The 24,928-nt window shown below is 48.7% G+C and overlaps 1 protein-coding gene across 2 annotated transcripts in view; it reads right to left on the bottom strand.

Moving 5' to 3' along the window:
- Positions 1–24,928, bottom strand: part of TRPM1 (transient receptor potential cation channel subfamily M member 1) — a 68,702-nt gene that overhangs the window by 27,151 nt on the left and 16,623 nt on the right. For both annotated transcript variants that reach the window (XM_045824979.1, XM_045824978.1), the window contains exons 2-15: positions 22,052–22,131; positions 21,036–21,231; positions 18,866–19,079; positions 17,994–18,118; positions 17,091–17,262; positions 13,902–14,076; positions 13,350–13,473; positions 11,874–11,946; positions 11,021–11,121; positions 10,110–10,283; positions 8,709–8,843; positions 8,418–8,468; positions 6,737–6,877; positions 5,849–5,878 (exon numbers count right to left, since the gene is read on the bottom strand). In XM_045824979.1, the coding sequence (XP_045680935.1) occupies positions 5,849–5,878; positions 6,737–6,877; positions 8,418–8,468; positions 8,709–8,843; positions 10,110–10,283; positions 11,021–11,121; positions 11,874–11,946; positions 13,350–13,473; positions 13,902–14,076; positions 17,091–17,262; positions 17,994–18,118; positions 18,866–19,079; positions 21,036–21,231; positions 22,052–22,131 (1,791 nt within the window). The remainder of the gene's footprint in view (positions 1–5,848; positions 5,879–6,736; positions 6,878–8,417; positions 8,469–8,708; positions 8,844–10,109; positions 10,284–11,020; positions 11,122–11,873; positions 11,947–13,349; positions 13,474–13,901; positions 14,077–17,090; positions 17,263–17,993; positions 18,119–18,865; positions 19,080–21,035; positions 21,232–22,051; positions 22,132–24,928) is intronic.

Below are 24,928 nucleotides of genomic sequence, written 5' to 3' on the forward strand. Positions count from 1 at the left end.
TGCTGCAGAAATAAAACAAGAACAACAAGAACACACTGAAACACAAAAAGCACCGTGGGAGAGATGAAAGCCCACAGTTTACGTCCTCAAGAAACTCTTCCAAGAGCCATTCTGCTTTGCAGACATAGCGGCGGCATCAGGGGTCCACCAGAGAAATGTGAACGGGGATAGGGAAAAACGTCTTAGGTTTCCCTGCTGGTGTGTTAGGGTCGCAAACGGTTCACTCTGAAGGAGCTTTGCCTTTGGGTGCGTGGGTTCCAAATGGAACGCCATTGTTTCTCACTTCCCCATGGGGTTGTGAGGGATGGTCCTTAAAATGGGGCAGGATAGGAAAGAAATGTGCGTGCCACTGAGAGAATTGGGGAGGGGAACATGGAAGCAACACAGAAATACGTGGGGCCTAGACTGTCCCAAGCTAAGACTCAATGGAATATTAACAATGATATTTGGCCCTGAGCAGTGTGGCTCAGTGGATTGGGTATCATCCCGCAAAGTAAAGGGTCACTGGTTTGATCCCCAGTCAGGGCGAGTCTCTGGGTTTCGGTCCCACAGGCAAGAAGCAGCCAATCGATGTTTCTCTCACACATGGATGTTTCTCTCCCTCTCTTTCTCCCTCCCTTCCCCCTCTCTAAGAATAAACAAATAACATCTTAAAAAAAAAACTATATTTGTTCTTCGGCAAACATGTTCCCATCAATTATCTACTTTTATTTGTTCTCAATTATCTACTTTTATTCTTACTCTGAGAGGCTGTGAATTTCTTCATTTCCTCAGATGAGGAATTTGTGGCCAAAAGACTGGAGAACCTGCCCACAGTGACCCCGCTGGTGTGGCCAGAGTTGGGGGGGCCCAGCTCTTCAATCCTTGTCCCACGGTGTTCAGCACAACCCCCCTTTTAATAATCCCATAATGGGTTATAACATTTTTATTGAAACTATCATATCTTGCCTCTGATTTCAAAGTTTGTGTTCTCATTTTATAATTGATTTAAAAGATTTTATTTATTTTTAGAGAGAGGGTAAGGGAGGAAGAAAGGGAGAGGAAAAATGTGTGGTTGCCTCTTGCACACCCCCTACTGGGGACCTGGCCCACAACTCAAGCATGTGCTCTGACTGGGAATCAAACCAGAGACCCTTTGGTTCTCAGGCCAAATCCACTGTGACTCAATCCACTGAGCCACAACAGCCAAGGAATAATTTTCTATTTTGTCACAGTAAAACTATACAGTAATTTTGAGAAAGTTGATCAATGTAGGTTAAAAACTGACATAATAGAAATTTTAAAATAAACTTAGCTTTATTTTCAAGAATATATTAAATCAAGTAAAAATTCATCAACAGCTAATGGAATGTAAAACAGAAGGCTGTTTAAGCCTACCTTTCAATAATATAGAATATTATAAAAATATTAATTGTATGCAAATGCTCTTAAAATGATTTTAAGATCACTACAGAGAGAAGATTACAAACAAGGGCTTCACTTCCCTAAAATGCAGAGAACTTCCACAATAAACAAGAACAAGAGAAACAACCAGAGAAAACAACAAAAAACAGGAACTGGAAATAGAAAGAGAAATGAACATGTCCAAAATCACAGTGTGTCTCTAAACACAACTCACTTAGAAATGAACTTGAGCCCTGGCTAGTGTGGCTCAGTGGATTGAGCCCCAGCCTGAGAACTGAAAGGTCACCAGTTCAATTCCCAGTCAGGGCACATCCTGGGCTGTGGGCCAGGTCCCCAGTAGGGGGCACGTAAGAGACAACTGATTGGTGTATCTCTCACACATTGATGTTTCTCTCCTTTTCTCCCTCCGTTCTCCTCTCTCTAAAATTAAGTAAATAAAATCCTTTTTTAAAAAAGAAATGAACTTGAAAAACTTAGTAAATACAGAAGCAAACGGAATAACATAATGACCAAGTTTGATCAGACAGGTAAGTATAAGAACTGGACCCAACAAACGTAGAATACACATTTGTTTTCTACATACGTGAATCATTAACAAAATTCAACCAGGCATTAAACCCGAGTTGCTCTAAGATTTTATATCTCAGTGATTTCTTGTTAGTCTCCATTCAAAGAATAAAATTAGAAATGAACAACAGTGGGATAATGACAACAATAAAAGCCTGTACCTAGAAAAGTTAAAATATGCTTATAAACAACTCTTGGATGAAAGAGGCAATTATAAATATTTAGAAATGATGGCAATGAAGGTTTTATTTACCCAAACCTGTGGGATACCATGAAAACAATGCTCAGAGAAAAATTATACTTTTAGTACATTTGTTGGAACACAGGGAAGACAGAAAAGGAGCAAACCTCAATTTCAAACTGAGTCAGTAAAAATAGCATGGTAACTATAGGAAACATACGGAAGATGTGAATGAAAATGAAAGCAGATACTATTAAAATAGAAAACAGAATAAAGAAAGTTGTTTGATAAGGCAAACATGCCAGATACATAGGCAAATATGGTTAAGAAAAAAAGAGAAAATAAAAATTTTGAAAAATTGGAACAAGGAATGGCACACAGCTAAAGATATTGAAGACATCAAGAAGTTAGAATACTATGGGTCCTAGTCAGGTTGCTTAGGTGGTTAGAGCATCATCCCGATACACCAAGGTTGTGAGTTTGATCCCCAGTCAGGGCACATACAAGAAACAACCACTGAATTCATAAATAAGTGGAAAAACAAATCGATGTTTCTCTCTCTCTAAAATCAATAAAAAATTAATAAATAAAAAATTAGAATACTATGTAAAACTTAACACCAATGAACTTGAAAGTCTAGATGAAATCACTGTTTTCCAGGAAAATATAGCCCCTGGCTGGCGTAGCTCAGTGGATTGAGAGCGGGCTGCGAACCAAAGTGTCGCAGGTTCGATTCCCAGTCAGGGCACATGCCTGAGTTGCAGGCCACGGCCCCCAACAACCTCACATTGATGTTTCTCTCTCTCTCTTTCTCCCTTTCTTCCCTCTCTAAAAATAAGTAAATAAAATCTTAAAAAAAAAAGAAAATATAAATGACCAAAGTTAACTCTAGGAAATAGAAAGCCCAAATTGACCCATAACATGCAAGTTATTTTAGAAGTAGTAAAAGGCAGCTCCCCAAACAGGGCTGAGACCAGGCTATTTTTAGAGGCGAGAGCTACCACAACTTCGCCCAACAGACAAACCCGACATGACTCAAAGATTTTGAAAGAACAGAAAGTTACGGAAAGCTGCATACCATATCCCATATAGGACCACAACTCCAGCGACCACAATCCACCATGCTAAAGGTCTGCCTTAATTGTGAACACAGAACCAAAACCACCTACCCCGAATCCACCCAGAAATGGGATGCGATGTAACACAGGAATTTGTGTGAGAAGAGCCTTCACCATACTCAGTTTCAGTACTCTGTGACATGGCCTTCCTTCCATTCATTTAAGTATTTTTTTATGTGCAAAGAACTTTATGTCAAGGCCAGTATTTTTTTTCTAAATTACCATTGCATTGCATTTTAATATGTATTCATTTCCACAACAAATAAATACTACTACCAGCTGTACTCAGATTAAGATGCATTCTGACACTGGATGCAAACGTTGGCATCTTAGACAGGCACACCTCGGACCTATGGCAAGTTCAATTCCAGACCACTTAATAAGAAAAATACTTTATTGCTAAAAAATGCTAATCTCATCTGAGCCTTCAGCGAGCCTTAATCTTTTGGCTGGTGGGTGGACTTGCCTCATGGTTAATAGTTGCCAACTAATCAGGGTCAGTTGCTGAAGGCTGAGGTGGTTTGTTTTCTTTCTTCTCCTGGAGGACATGCTCATGCGGGGGGTAGGGATGTTTCTAGATTCTTTGAGTTAAATATTACTTTTCTTCCACAAAAGATTTTTTGTTGTCTTGCCATCCCTCTAGTTTATTCTTTTTTATAAAGATTTTACTTCAATTTTTTAGAGAAAGGGGAATGGAGGGAGAGAGGGAAACATCAATGTGTGGTTGCCTCTCATGCGCCCCCTACTGGGGACCTGACCCACAACCCAGGCAGGTGCCCTGCCTGACTGGGAATCGAACCTGCAACCCTTTGGTTCACAGGCCAGGGCTCAATCCACTAAGCCACACCAGCGAGGGCTAGTTTATTCTTTTTATATCCTCAAATCTCATTATTACATGGTCTCTTGAGGGTGGCTGCCCTCCCTAGGGGTCTCAGGCAATGCAGGCAGCTGCGGCACGATCACCCAGGCATCCTTGAGGAAGGAGAGCTCCTGAGAGCCAGAGAGAGCCTGCACCCCCTACTCAAATATTTTTGTGTCTATGTGCTCTGTTCTTAAGGTTCCTTCTTAAGTGTACTTCTGTCCTAATGTCACAGAAATTTTTAGAGGATTTTCCTGGGTTTTTTAGATACAAAATATTTTTTTGCTGATAATTATTTCCTCCCTTTTTAAGGTGTTTTAAAAAATATTCTTTAGGTGGTACAGTTTCCAGAATACTTGAAGAGCTAATGGGGATAACTCTGATGTGACCAATAACAGGCTACCTTATCTTGTTCTTGATTGTAATAGAAAGGACCCCAGTGGTCCACTGCTCAGTGATGGATTTCCTCTTCCCATAAGCTTTCCATGTATGTTAATCACATCAGGAAGTATGTTTATTCTCATTTCTTTTATTTTGGTGGTCTGCTTCTAGTAAACTAATTTTTTTAAAAAAGTTAAGGAAATTATTCTACAATTTTTTTTCTTTTTTATTCACGCACCCCCACCCCCTCCTTTGGCAACCATCAGCTCATTCTCCTGATCTGTGGATCTGTTTCTGTTTTGCTTGTTCATTCATGTCAGTTTTTTGAGATTCCAACTAGAAGTGAAATCATATGGTATTTTTCTCTGTGTGGTTTATTTCACTTAGCATAATACACTCTAGGTCCATCTGTGCTGTCCCAAATGGCAAGATTTCATTCCTTTTTATGACTAATATTTCATTGTATATATGTACCACAGCTTCTTCCTTTTTTATTGATTGATTTTTGGGAGAGGGGGGAAAGAGAGAGGGCAACATGGACTTGTTGTTCCACTTATTGATGCATTCATTGGTTGTTTCTTGTATATGCCCTGACCAGGGATCGAACCCACAACCTTGGTGTATCAGGATGACACTCTAACCAACTGAACTACCTGGCCAGAGCTATACCACTTCTTCTTTATCCATTCACCCATCAGTGGACACCTAGGTTGCTTCCATATCTTGGCTATGATAAATAACACTACAATGAACTTAGGGGTGCATTTATCTTTTCAAATTAGTGGTTTTGTTTTCTTCAGATAAAGACCCTGAAGTCATATTGCTGGATCATACAGCAGCTCTATTTTTAGTTTTTTTTTTAATTCTTTACCATCCATTGAAAAATGATCATGTCACACTGTTTTTCTGCTTTAACTTGTTGATATGAGGCAATCTATTAAAGACTTATTAACATTAAAACATATTTGCATTCTTAGAAGACTTTAATTACTTGTTTATGACTTTAACAATATTCCATCAAATGCATTTTGGGCTTATTTATTATTTTTGTGATTATAAGTGCCATTATTCTCCAAGGTTTTTGGTTTGATCTTTGTCTGCTTTGGAAACCATGGTCTTGCTAATTCTAGAAAATGAATTGGGTAACATCTAACTTTTCAAGACACCTACGATTACTTTTCATGGTTTGACGGAATCATCAGAACAAATTTGGTGTGTATAGTGTACTGGATTGACTCAAGAAAAACAAACTCATTTTGTGTTAAGCAAACACAAAACGAAGACGGCACACATATTCGACCAAGGTACCATAAACTGTGGAAAACAAACCCAACTTACCTCCATTCCCAGGAGTTTAAGAGCTTTAGGCTGCATGGTGAAAGGGGAGGAAGAAAAAACAATTTGGTCAGATAACCGATGTTAGTGGGACTTGAGCAGGAGAGTTCGCAAGAGATATAATAATAGAGTAACAATTGAGGATGATGGCCAAGGAAAGGAAATGCCTTAATAGGGAAGCTCGGCTTCCGTGAGGTCAGCTGAGGGGAAGGGTGTGCAGACACGTGACCCTCGTTCCAGCCGGAACCAGAGAAATTCACTCACAGAAATGCGGGCACCGTGCTATGGGGTCCAACTGCAAGCCAAGGGCTATTTGCATTGGGCTTGTGCTAAATGAAGAATTTTGATTGGGGTGCGGGGGTGTGTGGGGGAGACTCAGCCACCACGGCCATACAATTTGATTTTGGCAGAGGTCTGTGGTTCCCCATGACAGGATGGGGATGACTGTCAGCTTCTCAGAGCCTTGGATGCTGGGACAGTGACCTTGGCAGTGAATCTTCAGGCTGTGAGGAGCCCTGGGAGCCTCTGAGCAGGGGGCGAGCCACTGATCCAACCCTTGCTTTGGAAGAAGTAGGTCCCCACGGCCATTGGATGAAGAGGGCAGCAACAAAGTCCGTGGGGGGGGAGGGCAGATGCAAAGGGGTCCCCCCCTTGGGGGGCCTGAGCATCTCCACTCATTAAGGATAAAGGCCAGTGGCCCCAGGTGAAGCCTGGGCATCTACAGGGACAGTGAGGTCCTCACACCCGAGTCCCTGCAGGAGGAAGGGCAGCCGCGCTTGGGGACGGGGTGAGGAGCTCAACTCCAAACAGGCTGAGTTATTGGGAAAGGCGACAAGGAAGCCCGCGTGACTCTGAGACCACCCAGCACCACACACGGTCGCTCAGCGCTACCCTCTTGGGCCCAAACAAGTTGTTGTACAGGGTCCGGAAGCTCTTGCGCGTGTAGTTGCAGCGGTAGGCGCCCCCCATGAGGTACTCCAGCACCAGCCCTATGTCGATGAGGCTGATGTGGTAATCGGGCGGCAGGTTGCCCTGCAAGACAAGAGGCCGAGTCTCAGGCCCTGCGAGAAGCGCGGACTTCGACCCTCACCCCTCAGGCACGCAGAGTCATCCCTGCCTGGTCCCTGCTCGGGCGCTAGGGTCACAACGGGGCACCAAAGGGCACTAAGTCTATCACCATGTGACTCCGCCATACTTTAGAAAATGATAAAACCTTCCCAGGGAGAAGAGTGAGAAGTCCAGTAGGAGAGACTGGACTTAGGCAGAATGGCTTGCAGTGGAAAGCAGTGAATCGTGCGTCTGGGTGACCCTCCCTTGTCCAAGCAGATGGGCTTTGTGGAGAAGGGGCTTTGCTAGCTGCTTGCAGGGCAGAAGCCCACTTCCGGGGGCTGGAGTCCACATTTCACGGGGAACAGGAAGGTGGGCTCCACGGGAGGCTGTGGATGGAGGGACTATCCCTGGGGATCCGGCATCTCCAGAGGCAGCTTCCCATGGTGACCTGTGACTTTCTGGGGTGCTCCCAGATTTCAGTAAGGACCTGAACCCACAAACGACCTGGTGCGATCGGAAGGTGGGGAGGGGGCAGGGTCCAACGACTGTCTCCTGCTGTTACAACTAGACTTTTACATGACACGTGACCAGAATATTGGGGAGTCTCTCCTCTGTTCCCTCATCTGAGTTAGCCTCTCTGGCTGAGAATATGAATGCACACGCCACCCTTAGCATGCCAGGGACTGCGGCATTCCAGTGGAATGAATTACTTCCAACATCAACCCCATTCATTGCTTTAGCCTGTGGCCGCATGACTCGAGAAAGACCAGGGCTGGAGGGTGACCGGAGGGGGTCCCCCAAGCATATAGACTGTTCTACTTCATAGCAGTGGGAAACAGGGAACAGATGTCACTTCCCAAAGAGGGAGAAGAGAGGAACAAGGACAGCTGCTTCGCTCCCTGGAACACACAGAGTGACAGAGGCATGTCCTCACGGTACTTTGAGAAAGAGGCAGAGTGGCAGGTCTTAACGCAGACACAGAGCTCGAGACAGCAGGGACAGAAGTTGGCCCCAGGCAGCCGTAGGGGGGCCCTCCCCTGGCTGAAGCCCTGGCCTTGGCCGTGCAGCCCACCCCTAACCACTCTCTCAGCCTATCGTGTGAGAGGAGGAGCATCAGACTTAAAAAGGATGATTTTTTTTATCGTAAATGAATTCTTTTCACGAAGAGAGGGGTTCATTATTTCTTAGGCCGCCAATAAGAGGAGCATACATTTTAGAAATTGAAAAGTTGTTCTGTAACATGTGTTCTTGAGCAGTCCAAATCAGAAAAACAGTCACAGGATTGCAAAGCACAGTGCAGGGAATACAGCCAGTAATACTGCCATAACTCTGTATGGGGTCGGGTGGTCACTGGACTTCGGGGGGGGAGGTCAGTCCGTAAGGGATACAAATGCCTGATCACTATATTGTACCCCCAAAACTAATACAATGCTGTTTGCCAACTCTAATCCGTAAATACATTTTTAAAGAATACGTTATGGAAAGATGCCCATAGGTAAGGATAACAAAACGGCAGACCCACCTTTTTAACGTCCCGGACCAGCAGATGCAGAGTGTTTGGTGGACCCAGTCTCTGAAAGGCAAGCGTTCAGCCATGTTAACTATGGTTTCCTCTTCAGCTTGGAGCAAAAGCCTACCCTGGGGTTTTAAAAACTGTAACAACAATAAATAAATCGGTAGGATACCTGCCTGCCATTCAGTGGGGGCCCTCCCACTGAAATGGTTTTTCAATAATTCCAGGACCCTCTGGGCACCGCGCACCAGCAATCGGGGCGCCCAGGGCTCCCCTTGGCGCCCCCTCCTGGCCACTCACGGTGTTGTAAAGCTCCTCCAGCCTCGGGATGGTGAGAAAGTGCTGCATGTTGACTCCGTTTTCAATCAGGAGCTTCACAAAGTCCACGCGATCCAAGACCAAAGCATCCAGCATGGCCTGTTCCAAAGCGTTCACCTGCGCGAGGGCAGGAGGGGAGCCTGGGAGTGTCCTCTTGGGGGGACAGGAGGCAGGAGGCAGGTTGGAAACATCCCCCAAAGTGTATTCTGGCCCCAGATTCTATAGCTTTCTAAACAGGGCTCTCTCTGCTCTCTGTCATCAGTAAACACACCCATCTCCCCTCCCCTTTCCCATCAGTTTGGCCTGCTGGTATATGTCAGACCAGCCATCCAAGTTCGATAAAAGGGGGAAAAGGCTCTGGCTCAGTGGATTGAGTGCCAGCCTGCGAGCCAAAGGGTCGCCAGTTCAATTCCCAGTCTGGGCACATGCCTGGGTTGTGGGCCAGGTCCCCAGTAGGGGGCGCTCGAGAGGCAACCGCATATGGATGTTTCTCTCCCTCTCTCCCTTTCTCTAACAATAAATAAATAAATAAATAAAATCTTTTTAAAAAATAGTGAGAAAAAGGAGTGATTCTCTCCTTTTTTAAAACAAGCTGAAGACGATGCAACATGACAGCCAAACTGCCACTGCCCTCTCTAGTTTCCACTTTTTTTAAAATTAAGATGGTTTATTCGCTTCTCTCGTAATATAAACACGAAAGAGAAAACCACATGAGTTGCATTCTTTTCTAAATAAAACTGCAATCAGTCCTAGAATCTCCAAGCTCCCACCTCCACAAACGGTTCCTAAGGTGGTAGATGGCACTATTCTATTTACCATGATTTAGTATTCACATCTCTGTCCTCAAGCATGACAGCGCCTGCAGCCCTGGGTACCATGGGAAGGCTTGCTGGGCAGAGTTTGTTTCCTTGACTTAAAGTCCCCTGTGTGGCAGCCAGGCGGGACCGAGAGGGCGTGCAGTGTGCCACCAGGGTGAGCGGCAGTGACCGTGCCAGCCACCTGTCCCTGCAGAGGCCCGGAGCCCTGTCTGGCCTGTGTCCCAGCAGTGACAAGGCCGGAGGTGGGTCCTGTCAGCCTCCCCTGCACCCAGTCCCAGGCCTCGTGTCTTGTTCGGCTGGGGTATTGCCCGTGTTCTCCCACCTCGAGCACCTGCACGTCTGCCAGGCAGAGAGACCTGCCGTTGAGCCTGATGACCCAGCCTCCTCTGTCAGTGGCTTTATGCCCCCAAAGCAGGGACGTCTGTGACAACGTGACAGCTGCTCCCCAGCACAGGTGATACAGCTGCAATCTCACCAATGCCTTCCCGTGGCCTCCTGGGAGCCAGGGCCCCAGGTAGGGCTGGAGCCAATCCTGAGACACGGGAGCAGAGACCCCCCCACGTACCCAGTTCAGCAGCTCGATCTTTCGGGGGTCGGTCTCTTCCTCCACCTCCTCTTTCACCTTCCCTTTCTTCTTGCCTTTTCCTTTCCCTCTGCCGCCCTTGGTGGTTGCCGTGGGCGGCTTCTTGTCCTTCTCCATGACCTTGCTCTCCACCGGGGGGGCCAGGCTGCCCAGGGGCTGCATCCACAGCAAGCAGAATGGGGAAGACACACACATGCACACACGTGCATGTTAGCACACACATGTACCATGCACTCGTGCGAACGTGAGTACACTTACACAGGGTCCTCGGGGCCTCCAGAGTTTTGTGAAACAGTTTGAAAACTCTATGCCCTCAGTGCAATCATTGCATCTAATTTTAAGGAGCTATTTTTCTCTTTTGTTTAAAAGGGTAAAATCTTTGCTGGGGCTGGTGTGGTTCAGTGGATTGAGTGCTGGCCTTTGAACCGAGAGATCGCTGGTTCAGTTCCCGGTCAGGGCACATGCCTGGGTTGCAGGCCAGGTCCCCTGTTGGGTGTGCAAGAAAGGAACCAATAGATGTTCCTTTCCTTCTCTTTCTCCCTCACTTCCCTTCTATCTAGAAATAAATAAATAAATACAATCTTTAAAATAAATAAATAAATAAAAGGGTAAAACCCACTTTCACCTGCCATGCTAAAATATTTAGTGATAATTTCTTCAAGAGCACTGGTTTGAGTTTGTGATTAGTGCTGGCAAGCTCTAACTTCCTCCTGGTTCTTTGATGTTAAATAACAACAACATCCCTTAATAATCCTAGAGGATCAAGCATTGAATCATCAGAACCCCCCAGATCATTTACTGAGCCCCGGTGGGGGGGGGTCACAAGGGGAGCACAGGACAGAAACATCTGGACAAAGTCAGGAGAAATGATATGAATCGGAAAACAGTCTCACCGGCCAATGGGGCCCGAAGACAAAGATCTGGCTTCTCGCTATGTCCACGCGGTTCCAAGCCAGCGCCAGGCTCAGCTGGTCCGGAGCTGACGCGTTCGTTCCTGGAAAGGCAAGAAAGCAGGCGATTCTCTCCGGGCCTGGACCACCCAGGGTGCGGGGCTGGAACTCAGCATCGCTGCCTTCTCTTGTGCCCCGGAGTGACCGCCTAGGACCCAAAGCTAAGAACTCCATCTTCTCAAGGGGCTGCCCTGGAGAGGCTGGAGGCCACCTAGGGACTCTAGGACCATTATCTGGACTTGGGACTGTCAGGCCTCCGCCAGGCAAGGCCAGTGGGTGCTGCGCCCCCAGGCTGGAGGTGAGGGCAGCCCAGGAGAGCACTACCGTGAAGCCGTTCAGAGAACCAGCCCAGCACAGCTAGGCTGATGACGCCCTCTCCTCTCTCCTGCTGTTTGTCATTGTCCCAGCAGAGCCAAGAGGCAGGCAGGAGGTCCCTGCCCCCAAGCCACCCCAGGAGTGGTCAGGTTGCAGCCAGCATGGCATTAGGAGAGGAGCAGGGAAATTGGACAAGACACTGCAGGGTGCAGTGATTGGAGTGTGGGGGAAGGGGACCTATTTGGGGTTTACCCTCTGTGAGTGGAAACCCTTCATGAACGGGGTGCAGATGGAAACTGGTTCTGACTTCAGCTGTCATGGTCCGAGGCTGACAGCGCCCCTATCGAGGACCCCTGTCGTTCTACCGTGGCTTCCTACTGAGACGAGTCTAGGCAGCTGGCTGGCTCGGGGCTCCGCCACCAACAGGGGAAGGGGACGGATTTCTTGAAAGATCAGGAGGCGCCATCTCCCCACAGCTCACCTTTCAGCAGGGCAGTTAAAATCGCCATCTCCATGTCCTGCTGCCCCTCGGCACCCATTCTAAACACGGTGACCTGGAAACAGGTGGATCGTGAAAACACTGAGTAAAGAGACGTTGAGCCCTGGCTGGTGTGGCTCAGTGGATCGAGTGCGGGCTTGCAAACCAGAGGGTCACCGGTTCGATTCCCAGTCAGGGCACATGCCTGGGTTGCCACCGGGTACTGGGCAACACCAATGTGCAGTTGCTGGGGACCATGGCCTGCAACCCAGGCACGTGCCCTGACTGGGAATCGAACCTGCGATGCTTTGGTTCGCAGCCTACGCTCAATCCACTGAGCTACGCCAGCCAAGACTACTTATTTATTTTTAAAGAGAGAGGGAGAGAAACGTCAGTGTGAGGCTGCCTCTGGTGTGCCCACTACTGGGACCCAGCCCACAACCTAGGCATGTGTCCTGATCAGGACTCGAACCAGCGACCTTTTGGTTCATAGACCAGCATTCAATCCACTGAGCCACACCAGCCCAGGCCTACCTCATCTTATTGTGTTTTGCAGGTATCGAGCTTACAAATTGAAGGCAAGACCTTCCACCAGCTAAACGATGACAGAGAGCTTGCAGATGCCTTGGATGATGGTTAGCATTTGTTAGCAATTAAGTATTTTTGAACTGAAGCGTGCACATTGATTTTTTTTAGACATAATGCTATTGCACATTTAATAGACGTGTCAATAGAGTGTGAATGGAACTTCTTTTATGCACTGGGGAAAATTCACTTTATTGCAATCTTTGCTTTACCATAGTGGTCTGAAACCCAACCTTCGATATCTCTGAAGTATGCCTGTATTTAAAAGAAATTTGTAGAATTTTGAAGAGGCTACCTTGTGCATGCAATGAGGGTGCCTATCCCTTACGAGAATCATTAGGGAGGCAAGGCGTGGGAAATAATTACAGGCACATCTCGTTTCACTACGACGCTTTGCTCTATTGCACTTCACAGATACTGCATTTTTTTTTGTTACACAAATTGAAGGTAAGATCCTCCACCGGCAAAACGATTACAACTCGCTTTGTTGCGGTGGCCTGGAACGGAGCCCACGCTCTCTGTGAGGTAGGCCTGTAATGTATTTGGAAAGTGATGGGACAGGATTTTACAAGCTCACCTAAAAGAGTGGTGTACGTGTCGGTCCTCAGATCTTTAGATCCGATTAACATCGCGCACCTTAGCGTTGGAGTGACGCGGCATGACGTCACCTAACCTCAACCGAGGTCTGAACGCACCCGGGTCGCTCGACCCTGCGAGCTCACGCAGCTGCCGTCCCGTGGACGTGACAGCCGGTTTGGTGTGGATTTGTGCGCCGTCTTTTGGAAAAGCCGAGCTGGGACGTGAACAACCCCGTCACGCACACATGGGCAGAATTAGGAAGGAAACACGATTCTCTCAGCGGAGCTGGCTCGGAAATATTTCCAAGACACTTACGAGCTCTTTCTTCTTCATGCACTCCATTATAATTGCGAACAGCTGAAGCGACTGGGTCTTGCTGTAATTAAATGTTTTCTGCATGGTGACCAGGAGCTGGTCCCTGAGGGACTCATTTATGACCCTGTTTAAAGGGAACGCCAAAGAGAGGAAGACAGCGTAAGTTAGGTCGGTGAGCGGGAATCGGTCTGACGTCTCCAGGTCCATCTGGTGCCTTTGGTCGGAAACTTTTCTATTGGAGGGGATCCCGGGACAGCAGACGCAGAGGGAGCTGAGTGTGAAACTGTGTTCACACTCATCCTGCATTCCGGGCTTGTGGCAAACCTTATAAGGGAAGACGAAGCTGGGAGAGAGCGTGTCCCCCCAAAGAAGGAATTCTGTAAGAAACGTCGCGGGTCTTGAGGGCTCCTTCTCCCGCCAGCCTCGGGAAATGGGAGCATCGCATGCATCTTCCGTGTTTTACGTTTTTGGAATGGCTAAGGTTTTTCTTTTCGGCCTCACCCAGCAAGGTAGCTACAACCCCACCCCCCGGGAAGAGGTCGGAAATCCTACCCTCCTTCCTCCGAGTATTTGTGCGCGAAAGACAGGATGTCCGAGGCGCGTCCACTGCCGTCGCAGACCACCACGGGGACCGGAGGCTCCTCGCGGAGGTACTCCAGGACGATGGAGAAGACGTTAGGGCCGCCCTCCACCACGAGGCCCACGACGGGCACGCCCTGGCCCAGCCCTGCAACACACACCGCGCTCGCCCTCAGACCCGTGTCCTGGCACTTGCTGCGGCTCGTGTGAACGCCCCAGATTACAGACTGACCACCGGACTGATGGGGCGGTGGGCAGGTGCGCGTGCTCACGGAGAGACCCGATGGCAGTGGTTTTCATTTTGGTATTCAAACCCTGCAATGTGGCCGCGTTGGAAAAAAACAGACCCTCAAAACCACGGCCTTTCTGAATCCTCTGAGGGGGAGCTCCATGCACAGCCCAGCTGACATGCAGGCTGCTTCAAGGGGAGAGACACCAGAAGGTTCTCTCAGCTGGAAAAAGGCCTCCCTTGCTGCCCTGCCCCAGGGTCTGACACAGTGGCCCCGGCCAGTGTGGCTTGGTCGGTTGGGCATTGTCCTGCAAAGCGAAAGGCCACAGGTTCGATTCCCGGTCAGCGCACATGCCTGGGTTGTAGGTTCGGCCTCCAGTTGGGGGTGCCTACGAGAGGTGACTGCTCCTTCTCTTTTTCTCTCCCTTCTCCTTTCTCTAAAATCAAATAAATAAAATTGCTAAAGCAATAACAAGAATGAAACAGCAATAAAAGAGCTCAGTTCACCCTCCTGGCCTCATGCACTACTCATATGACCAAGCCACCACGGGCCCTACGGGAACATATGTTAAAGGTATATCATCACCCTGCCCCCTTTGTCTCCTAAAGGGGCATCAAATATGAGTATAAGAAACTGTTTGGACATCCAAGTACTTTGTAAACCTTAACTGGCTTGTCGGTGTGGTCAGTTCTGTAGGTGTTGCTGCCTCCAGCCTCTGAAACAGGCAATGAGTCCAGGGAGAGCAAACCCATGGACCGACGATAGCCCTTGAGGGTCCTCCCCCGTCTCCAGCAGACCACAGGGCTCTCCAGGGACAAGGGAGGAGCCAGCAGACATGGGTGTCAGAGCCAGCAGGGCGGGTGGGCTCTGGGAGGCCGGAGGCAGCAGGAGGGTCCAAAAACCTGGGGCTCGGGCGACGGAAGGGCAGCAGAGACACATGTGCCTCGTTCACAGTTTTACCCCAGCCTGGCCGTGACCTTGTATTCTGAGCACCTTTCACCAGATGTCGTGAGAGTCATCTGATTGCCATCCACCAATGCCACGTGGGAGAAGTGTCCTCGGCCTCACTGTTTGGGAGGCCTCTGGATGACATTCTGCCAGCATATGTCAAGAGATCTAAGAATTTCTTTTTAAAAAAATATTACTTACTAGCCCTGGCTGGTGTAGCTCAGTGAATTGAGTGCGGGCTGTGAACCAAAGCATTGCAGGTTCAATTCCCAGTCAGGGCACATGCCTGGGTTGCAGGCCATGGCTCCCAGAAACTGCACATTGATGTTTCTCTCTCTCTCTCTCTCTCTCTCTCTCCCTTCCCTCTCTAAAAATAAGTAAATAAAATCTTTAAAATATATATATTTTTTTAGTTTTTTTTAGTTTTTTTAGTTTAATTTTTTATTTTCTCTAAAAATAAGTAAATAAAATCTTTTATATATATATATATATATATATATTTATTTTTTTTTAGAGAGAGGGAGGGAGGGAGAAAGGGAGAGAAACACAGATTGGTTGCCTCTCACGGGAGACTGAACCTGCAGCCCAGGCTTGGGGGTGCCCGGACCAGGAACCGAACGGCGACCTTTCATTTTGCAGGACAACCAGTTGAGCCAGGCTGGGGGCGGCCAGAGCGAGAGCTAAGAATTTCAAGTGGGGGAATTCAGGGCTTCTGGTCTGCTTCTGTGCCACCTTTCTACAGTCAGGAAGTTCACTGTGTTTTGAACAACTCCTACCAGAATAATCTCGGTTAAGTTCAGTTCAGCAAATGGGTGTGTGAGGGCCCGCTTTGGGCCCGGCCCTGCCCGAGAGAAACTGGAAAAATGGACCAAGATGACCTGGACCCTGTCTCTGAGGTCCCCAACCCAAGCAACGCTTAGCATTTCAGACATCCGGGAATGCAGTGCCTGAATCCCCTCCATTTCCAGAAATGGAGCGGAATGCATTCTTCGTGGTTTAGGCTGGACTCTCCAAAGCTCCGTGCTGTGAGAGGTGACAGCTGAGCCCCCCTTTGCTGTCCCTGCCCCACTCAGAGCCCTAGGCAAAGGATGACAAAGGGAAGCCCACCGGTCACGTGGCCAGGCGAAGCTGGGCGGTGTGAAACTCACAAGTCCAGAAAAATGAGAACACGGGAGAACAAAAAATTCAGTCACCAGCCAATCTGTCAACAGAGAGCGGATCCCTGGAAATCCACAACTTTGCGTAGCAGGCCCTCTCCCCTGTAATCACTGTGAAGACAGCCCCTGTAATTGCGCTTCCTAATGATCAGTTCCAGGTTTTCATTCACAAAAATCACACCAGTCGGGGTAAAGACAAACTACTCTCGAAGATCACTTTTTGGTGATCTACTAAATCACTAAAAGTCACTGCTCAACTATAAAGGTCACTGGAGTAGGAGCATGTTCCAAGAGGTTACGTTGGTTGTGTTCACTCTAACGAGTTGTTGTTATCACTGAGCCTGGTTGAGGACTGCTCCTTCCCCTCTAACTTGCCCTCAGCATTCTCCCCCAGGCACGTGCCCCCTGCGCAGCCTTGGTCTGGCTGACAGACCAAAGCTGGAGCTATTCAATCCAGGGATCACACAACACTCAGAGGATGGAAGAAACCATACTAAGTCTTGGAGAAATGGTTTTTGTTCAAGCATTAAAAAGATAACTACAGCAACTCTAGGGAACTGGAACCATGCGCCAACATGGCAGGCAGTTGCTGTCACCATGGCAACTGCTGCAGAGCTGTTTCTTGCATCAACCCTCCTGGCTGATCTTGGGGCAAAGCCTCAGGACACAGCTCAGTGGGGTGTGCTTTGCAGGTGTCTCAGGAAAAGGCTCGAGGCAAGCTGTCTTCTGCTGCTCTACCAGGAATCAAGGTTAAGGTTTTAAATACCCCGGGGGGGGGGCAGTTTCCCTCAGGCAGCCCACTGGCCTTGGCCTTCGCCAGAACTTACTGGTGTTGATCTTCTGCAGAGAGATGTGCTTTTCCAGCTGCCTCCGGAGCTTCCCCTCGGCACCATACTTGCCCAGGGTGCCGTTGTCGGCCAGAATGAAGTGGGTGTGGGAACTGTTGAGCACGGAGAGCTTACTGAGGGGGTTGGACATGGTCTGGTAGGCTCGCGTCACCTGGCAAAATACGCAGCATGAATCAGAGTGGGGCACCAGCACGGGAGGTGAGCATGCGTTCGCACAAAGCAACGGCTTCCTCTAACTGCGTGTTTCTTACCCTTTCTTAGTCTCTCAAAGGAACGATTGTTTTGTGTTTGCAAATGTCTATCTTAAATGAGAAACGATGAAAGTATTTTGGATAATAGCAACCCAGAAATTGCACTCTGGGGCATCATCGATCGCAGAGAAATAAAAACTTACGTTAGCGCCAAGTCCTGTCTACAAAATGTTTACGGCAGGTTTATTGGTAAGAGCCAATGGGAAACCACAAATTGCTGATATATGCATATGATCCGGATCTCCAGAGGATTATTGTGGAGTGAAAAAGCCAGTCCTCAAAGGTTGCATGCTGTGTGACCCACTGACGTGCCATTTTTGAAGTGATGAAATTAGAGGTAGGGGCAGATGGCGGTTACCAGGGGGTGGGAGGGAGTTCGGTGTGGATGTCCAAGGGCAACATGGGGCAGGGAGAGTGTGGGTAGGGGTGACAAACCACAGGTGTATCTTGATTGCACGTACGTCAAGATCCTGATTGTGGTATTGGGCCATAGTTTTGCAAGATGTACCCTTTTAGAAAAGGGTATATGGGATCTCTCTTTCTTACTCCAGAGGGAGAAGGGAATCTACAATGACCTCAAAATAAAGACTGATTTTGACAAATGGGCCATGTCTGAGGGGAAAACCCTTACATCCTTTCCGACCAGGTCTTCCTTATTCTCCACGATGCCCCAGGGAGCGATTCCTATAGCACAGACCCGGCCTCTGGACTTGGAGGAGTGGTCTTTCAAGGCGTCCCCGACGTGGCTGATGACACCTGGGAGCAGCCGGAAGTCACATGTTTTAGGTCCTTTACCTCCCAGCATCTCATTGTTTGTGAACTTCAGGGACCCCCTTCTTTGAGCCACTCCTTTCCCCACAGCACAGCGCTGAGACATAATGATCTTCATCTCCAAGAGAAAGTGCCCTGGCCCTGGCTGGGTGGCTCAGTTGCTTGGAACATCATCCTGTACACCAAAAGGTTGTGGGTTCAATCCTCGGTCAGGGCACATGCCTAGGTTGTGGATTCAACCCTCATTTGGGGAGCATACAGGAGGCAACTAATGGATGTGTCTCTCTCCCTTCCTTTCTCAAAACTCAACAAAACCAAAACCAAACTGGCTGTGAAGGGATTCTCTTTCCAGGTCTCCAAGCAGGGAAGTCACAGGGTCTCTGTGGCACTCCCTGGCTGCGTTCAGCTAAAGTTGACAGCCAGACTGCCCGGCATGTCCTTCAGCCTCCCTGTGCCTCACTTACCTCTCCCATGTGCTAGAGACAGGACAGTCAAGAACCTCAACGAAAACGAGGCTCATACAGGGCTCCGTTCAAAGAACGGCATGCATGGTGAGTACTGGAAATGTTGACCATTGCAACGATCACACCAAAATTTTAAAAAAACCCAACAAGCTACTGAATAAAGACTTCACTCCTGTCCTAACTATAACCAAGATGCAATCCCTTTTGTTTTCCAATCTCAATGACTGCAAAGCTCTTTGGAGACCAGGAGTTCTGGGTCTGCTCTTACCAGTGCTGACGCCCCCTGTGAAGATCCAGGCCCCGGTGGTCATGGCAGCCTTGATCAGGCCTCTCCCGAACACCTGCTTCAGCTTGGGCTGCATCTCAAAGTTCTGGAGGCCTCCGTGCACGGATATCAGGAGCTTCGGCAGCTCCAGCTGCCAGTCTCTCACCATGAGATGCAGCAGCGCATCGGGCTTGGTGTCATAGGACACGCGGATGTACTGCAAGAGAGTGTGCGTGACGCTCAGCACCCGGCTGTGGTTTGGCCTCCCGTATCACAGCGGGGCAAGGCCACAGTGCCTGTCCAAGCAAGAGCTGTCTGGCTTTCTGTCCCTCAGGCTCTGGGGCCTCCGTGTGAGCCTGTGGCCAAGCGACAGAAGGAAACTTGGGAAGGGTTGCCAGCTTTAGCAAGTGAATGCCAGGCCGCCCAGTCAAATTTGAATTTTATTTTTATGTTAGAGATTTTATGTATTTCTTTTTAGAGAGAAGGAAGTGAGGGGAAAAGAATGGGAGAGAAACATCAGTGTGCGGTTGCCTCTTTTGTGCCCCCAACTAGGGACCTGGCCTACAACCCAGGCATGTGCCCTGACTGGGAATCGAACCTGCAACCCTTTAGTTTGTAGGCCGGCACTCAGTCCCCTGAGTCACATCAGCCAGGGCCAAATTTGAATTTTATATGAACAACAAATTATGTTTTAGTATAAGCATGTTTCATGCAAGATTTGGAACATATTTATACTAAAAAAGATATCCATCGTTCATCTGAAATTCAGATGTAACTGGGTGTCTGTATTTTACCTGGCAACCCTGATCTTGAAGGATTCAACTCCAAAGCTGGCTCACCTACAATCAGGGTCCTAGAGGTTGAACAGGATGTTGTTGAGGGAGTGGCCTTCGGGCCACATTGAGTGGGAGATGGGGGTGGGGATCATTGGCGTTAGCCAATGGACTTGACCTTCCCCTCAAGGTGAAGAGGAGGTTAAGGCCTTCGTCCCTATGCACTGCTTCTTTATTCCATGCCAATATGTAGTTGGGCACGTGGGTGCATTATTCAGGGTGTGCCCACAGGGATCGCAGTGTGGGCACCTCCCCTCTCCGGTGGGGCTCATCAGAGAGGCGGGGCCTCCCTGTTCACGTGCCAATGCGAAAGTCCGCATTCTCCTTGGCCAGCCAAGTGCAGGCCAGGGAGGCTGTGGACGGACTTTGGGGGGAATGTTTCCAGCTCCTAACCCACTGTGGGCGGGTTGGAGGTCCACACAGACAAAAGAAACAAAACAAAATGCAGACGACACCAAAAAGCAAAGAACGCAATTTCTCTCTCTTCACCAGAGATGGAATGATGAGTAAGCCTGCAGAACTGGGCTCAAGTGTGACCCTCAGACTCACAAACTTGGTATGGATTTACGGACATTGCACATTCTTTGTAACAGTGGGCCGTTTATGACTCTCATGGCTAAAACGCCGAGCGAGTCCTGGCCGAGGAGCTCAGCGGGTTGGAGCATCTGCCTGACACACCAAGGTTGCAGGTTCAGTCCCTGGTCAGGGCACATACAAGAATCAACCAACGAATGCATGGACGGGTGGAACGACAAATTGATGTTTCTTCCTCTCCCTCTCTCTCTAAAATCAATCAATGAAAAAAAATTAATAGAAAAAAAGAAGGAGCTCCTACCCTTTGCAACAGCATGGATAGAGCTGGAAAGCATTATGCTAAGCAAAATAAGCCAGGCAGTGAAAGACAAATACCATATGATCTCACCTTTAACAGGAACCTAAACAACAAAACAAAGAAACAAGCAACATATAGTCAAAGACACTGAAATAGAGGACAGGCTGACAGAGACCAGAGGGGAGAGAAGAGGGAATTTCAGGGGACAATAGGAAGGGTTCACAAGAACAAATATAAAGACACATGGACAAAAACTAGGGGGGGTGGACATGGGAGGGAGGTGGGGAGGGATAGGTGGGTGGGCTGGAGTAATGGGAGTAAAGGACAGAAAACTCTACTTGAATAATGAATAAAATAAAATTTTAAAAAACAGATTAAATGCTGAGTGTGCAGCTCTATTACGTGCCTTTGCCATGAACTATCTAGGAAGACAGCTGCACCCCTGAAAGAAGACCCAGGCACCTGTCCCCTGGGATTCTGGGAGGCCCGGGGCTCAGCCCTCTCTTACCATGGCTTTATTGAAGTATCCGCCACCCTGGAACTCAAGCGTCCCATAGGAATCTGTCGGGTAGCTCTGCGTGTGTTTGCCCACTGACCATTTCTCGGGCTGACTCTCCACCTCTTTGTTCTCCTCCCCATTTTTGCCGGATGTCACACTGGGCAGAGGGGGGATATGCAGGTTGGTGAGCTGGCCACAGCAACACCTGAAAAGCAAAGAAGAGTAAAGTGACCAATGTGTTTACAAAGGCATAGGTTTCAGGTACAATTCTGTAATGCATCATCGGAATAACATTATGGAACTCTAATGACATTGCCCTGGAAATATGTCAAGAGCTCACTAAGAGACTGAGGGCCCACCTGGGTGTGAGAGTTCACATCTGGGTGAGAGGCAGATATGGCGGATAGTGGCCTATTTGTATCTTAACAGTGGAACTTACTCTGTTAAGGCCCAAGTAACTCCCTGGCTAATGACTCCCATGAGGATGGATCCTGGCTATCCTTCTTGGCTCCCCTACCCGAGACACTAGAAGAACAGTTGCTGGTGCTCTGGCCAGGTGGCTCAGTGGGTTGGAGCATCATCTTGTACACAAAAAGGTTGTGGGTTCGATTCCCAGGCAGCGCACATCTCTAGGTTGCAGGTTTGATCCCCAGTTGGGGCATGTATGGGAGGCAACTGATGAAAGTTTCTCTCTCCCTTTCTCTTTCTCTAAAATCAAGGAATATACCTTCGAGTGAGGATTAAAAATACATATATAAAAAAAGAATAGTTGCAACCCTGGCTGGCATAGCTCAGTGGATTGAGCGCGGGCTGCGAACCAAAGCATCATAGGTTCGATTCCCAGTCAGGGCATATGCTTGGGTTGCAGGCCACAGCCCCCAGAAACCACACATTGATGTTTCTCTCTCTCTTTCTTTCTCCCTCCCTTCCCTCTCTAAAAAATAAATAAATAAAAAAAATAGCTGCTGGTAACTGGTGGACAAGTGTGGGTTTGGATGACATCTCAATTATGGCTCCCAGTTTACCTGTTTGGGTCTTTCGTGCTGGGAATGACAAAGATACACTCTCGCTTGCAAAAGGTTTTTTCTATCCAAGCTTTCTGTCCCTGGAAGAGAAAGAAGTGGAAATTAGGCCCACGTCTTCCCGAGCCGTCCTCAGAGTTCATCCTTTTACTTGTGTCAAATGAATATGTGATTTACAGGAAGTTCACCCAACGGCATCTGAGTAGGCGCCTGCCTGCTGTCCCCACCCACCCGGGCAGCAGTGCGGGTCTGGGTCTGCCTTGTCTCCACGGGTGCCTCCTCCAAGGACGGTGGGAGTGGAGACTTAGTGTCACAGAGACCCTCCCCAATGAGGTCATGGCAAGGACAGAAGCCACCTCTTTTCCACTCAGACAGTCCTGGCCCCAGTCCCAGCGTGCATAGCCGGTCCAAGCCGGGTTCCCATCCTTCCGGAAGACCCCACAAGCCCCACCCAGACCCGGCCTTTCTGGGGAGACCTCAGAGTCAGCCAGTCACGTGGCTCCCTTTTGCATAACAGGAATGATTATAATTTGAAACCTTCCCCGGGGCCTTCGTAAAGCGACACCATACCCTTTTCTCTCCAAATAATTTCCTGAGAGAGAAAGAGCAGCCTCAGCCCAGAGGGGAAAACGCAGAACCATGAGCCTCTTAAGCCCCTGCCCAGCCCTTCTTTATGGAATGTTCTAGCAATCAGGGCATTTTCTGTCTGGGAAGAAAATGTGTGTACCGTTTTGCATTTCACTCCTCACTTCCCAGAAAAGCTGGGAGGGCATCCTTTTTTATTTTTGGCGGGAGGGAGGGGAAAACAAAGTTCAAAGTATTTGGACTATATGCCTTTGACCAAAGACAAGAACTCTGAATCAACATTGAACTTCCTTGAAAAGGCTACTTTTTCAGAGACATAGGATCGCAGTCTCGTAGTCCAAGACTGAACACATAAATCAATAGACTGTGGATGATGGGAGCTGAGGTTTTCTCACTGTTGAAGACAGGAGGTTACAAACAGTGGAAGCCATCCTGACTGGTGTGGCTCAGTGGGTTGGGCCTCAACCGGCAAAGCCAAGGGTCGCTGGTTCAATTCCTGGTCAGGGCACGTGCCCAGGTTGTGGATTCGGCACCAGGTTGGGGCCCCTATGGGGGGCAACTGATTGATCTTTCTCAAATTGATGTTTTTCTCCCTCTCTTTCTCCCTCCTTTCCCCTCTGTCTAAAAAAGTAAGTAACTTTTTTTTTTCATGGTGAAAGTAAGGGAGTGGGGTTAGATTTCATTAGAATGAATCCTAAAGAAATTATCTGTAGGAACACAGGGCTTGTACTATGTAAAGATACAGGATAGATATAAAAACAGATACAGGTGCATGTGGTCCTTCTCTCCACACCCATATACACGTACATGTGGTGTATATAACATATTGTGTTAGTTATTGATTGCTGAACATAACAATGTGTCCCCAAAACTTAATGGCTTGAAACAACCAACATATAGGGTCTCCCAGTTTCTGTCGGCCAGGCAAGGGGTGTGGCTTAGTGGGGTGCATCGCGCCATGGGTCTCTTAAGCGCAAGGATTCAATCCGGCTACGGGTGGGGCTGTGGTCTCCTTCAGAGGAATGAGACAGGAGGTGATCTGTTTCTGAGCTCCCACGTGGTCGTTGGCGAGATCCAGATCTTCTTAAGGGTCACAGGCCCAACGCCCCCCTCAGTACCTTGCCACGTGGGCCTTTCATAGCCTGGCAGGTGACCTCCATCACAGTGACAACCACAGGACGCATGCACTATAGAAGCCACGGTCTCGTTATAACCGAAATTCTGAAGTGACTTCTCATCCCTTCTGCCCTATTCTGTTCATTAGAAGGAGTAGCACAGTCCAGCCCACACGCAAGGGAAGAGGTGGGCATAGTAAAAGTGTCCCACATTGTGGTTCTGATCACCAAAACACGTGTCAGAAGACAACCGTCTTGGACGAATGCACTGTCAACTGCAAGATGACGCAGCCACTAGCAACGCAACCAGATGGAAAACGAGGCTGCGCCACCCATAAAAGTTCCTCTTTCAGAAAGCCCTGGGGGACCTAGGGTCTCACTTCTCTCTTCTCCTGCCCTCATTCCCGCTCTTCGGCTTCCAATTAGCCTGTAAGGAGTGAACCCTTGAAACCAGAGACACCCTACCCTGGGCCCTATAAACGCAGAGCTCCGAGTCCACAGTCTCCTTCTCTGTCGGCCTGCCCTTCAACCATGTGACCCTCAGGGGTGCCGTGCACACTCTGGGACCTGCGGGTAATAATTCGTGTCCCTCAAAGTCCCCTGATGGGTTTGCCAAAGCAAATCTCGTAAACATGATAGGGACCCCAGGGCTGCTGCAGCCACAGCGTTTGTCCCCCAGGGGTGGGGGGGGAGTGTCTGTGGGGGGTTGAGATGAGTGACCCACACCTGGGCCATCACTATGGATAGACTGGGACCGACACACAATCGCCCAGGAGTGCATACGGGGACCCTGGGATCGTGGGTGTCACGTGTGTGCCTTGCACAGACACGTAAGTCCGCATTCGTGTGCACGCATAGATCCCCTGGCCCTACCCACGGACGGGGCCGGCAGCAACGACACTCCAGCAACAGCGATACCGGTGCCTGAAGGGCATTCTCCACAAACAGGAGCCAGGCAGAAATGACTGGACCCAGGACAGAGGCAGGGGAGGGGCGAGAAGAGCTCAGAACGTCTTGTTGGGCCAGAGAGTAAGAACGTGGTTTTGGGTTTTGTTTTCTCTTGACGTGGGGACTTATCAAAAAGACACAGGGCCACTTTGAAGAGGCTCCCACTGGCCTTATCGGGGATCCCTTGAGCATGAAAATAAATGATCACGGTAAAGAACCACAACCCTTCGGC

This window comes from Phyllostomus hastatus, unplaced genomic scaffold, assembly GCF_019186645.2.
Source record: "Phyllostomus hastatus isolate PE091 unplaced genomic scaffold, TTU_PhHast_1.1 phas_scaffold_555, whole genome shotgun sequence".
NCBI classification, from domain to species: domain Eukaryota; kingdom Metazoa; phylum Chordata; class Mammalia; order Chiroptera; family Phyllostomidae; genus Phyllostomus; species Phyllostomus hastatus.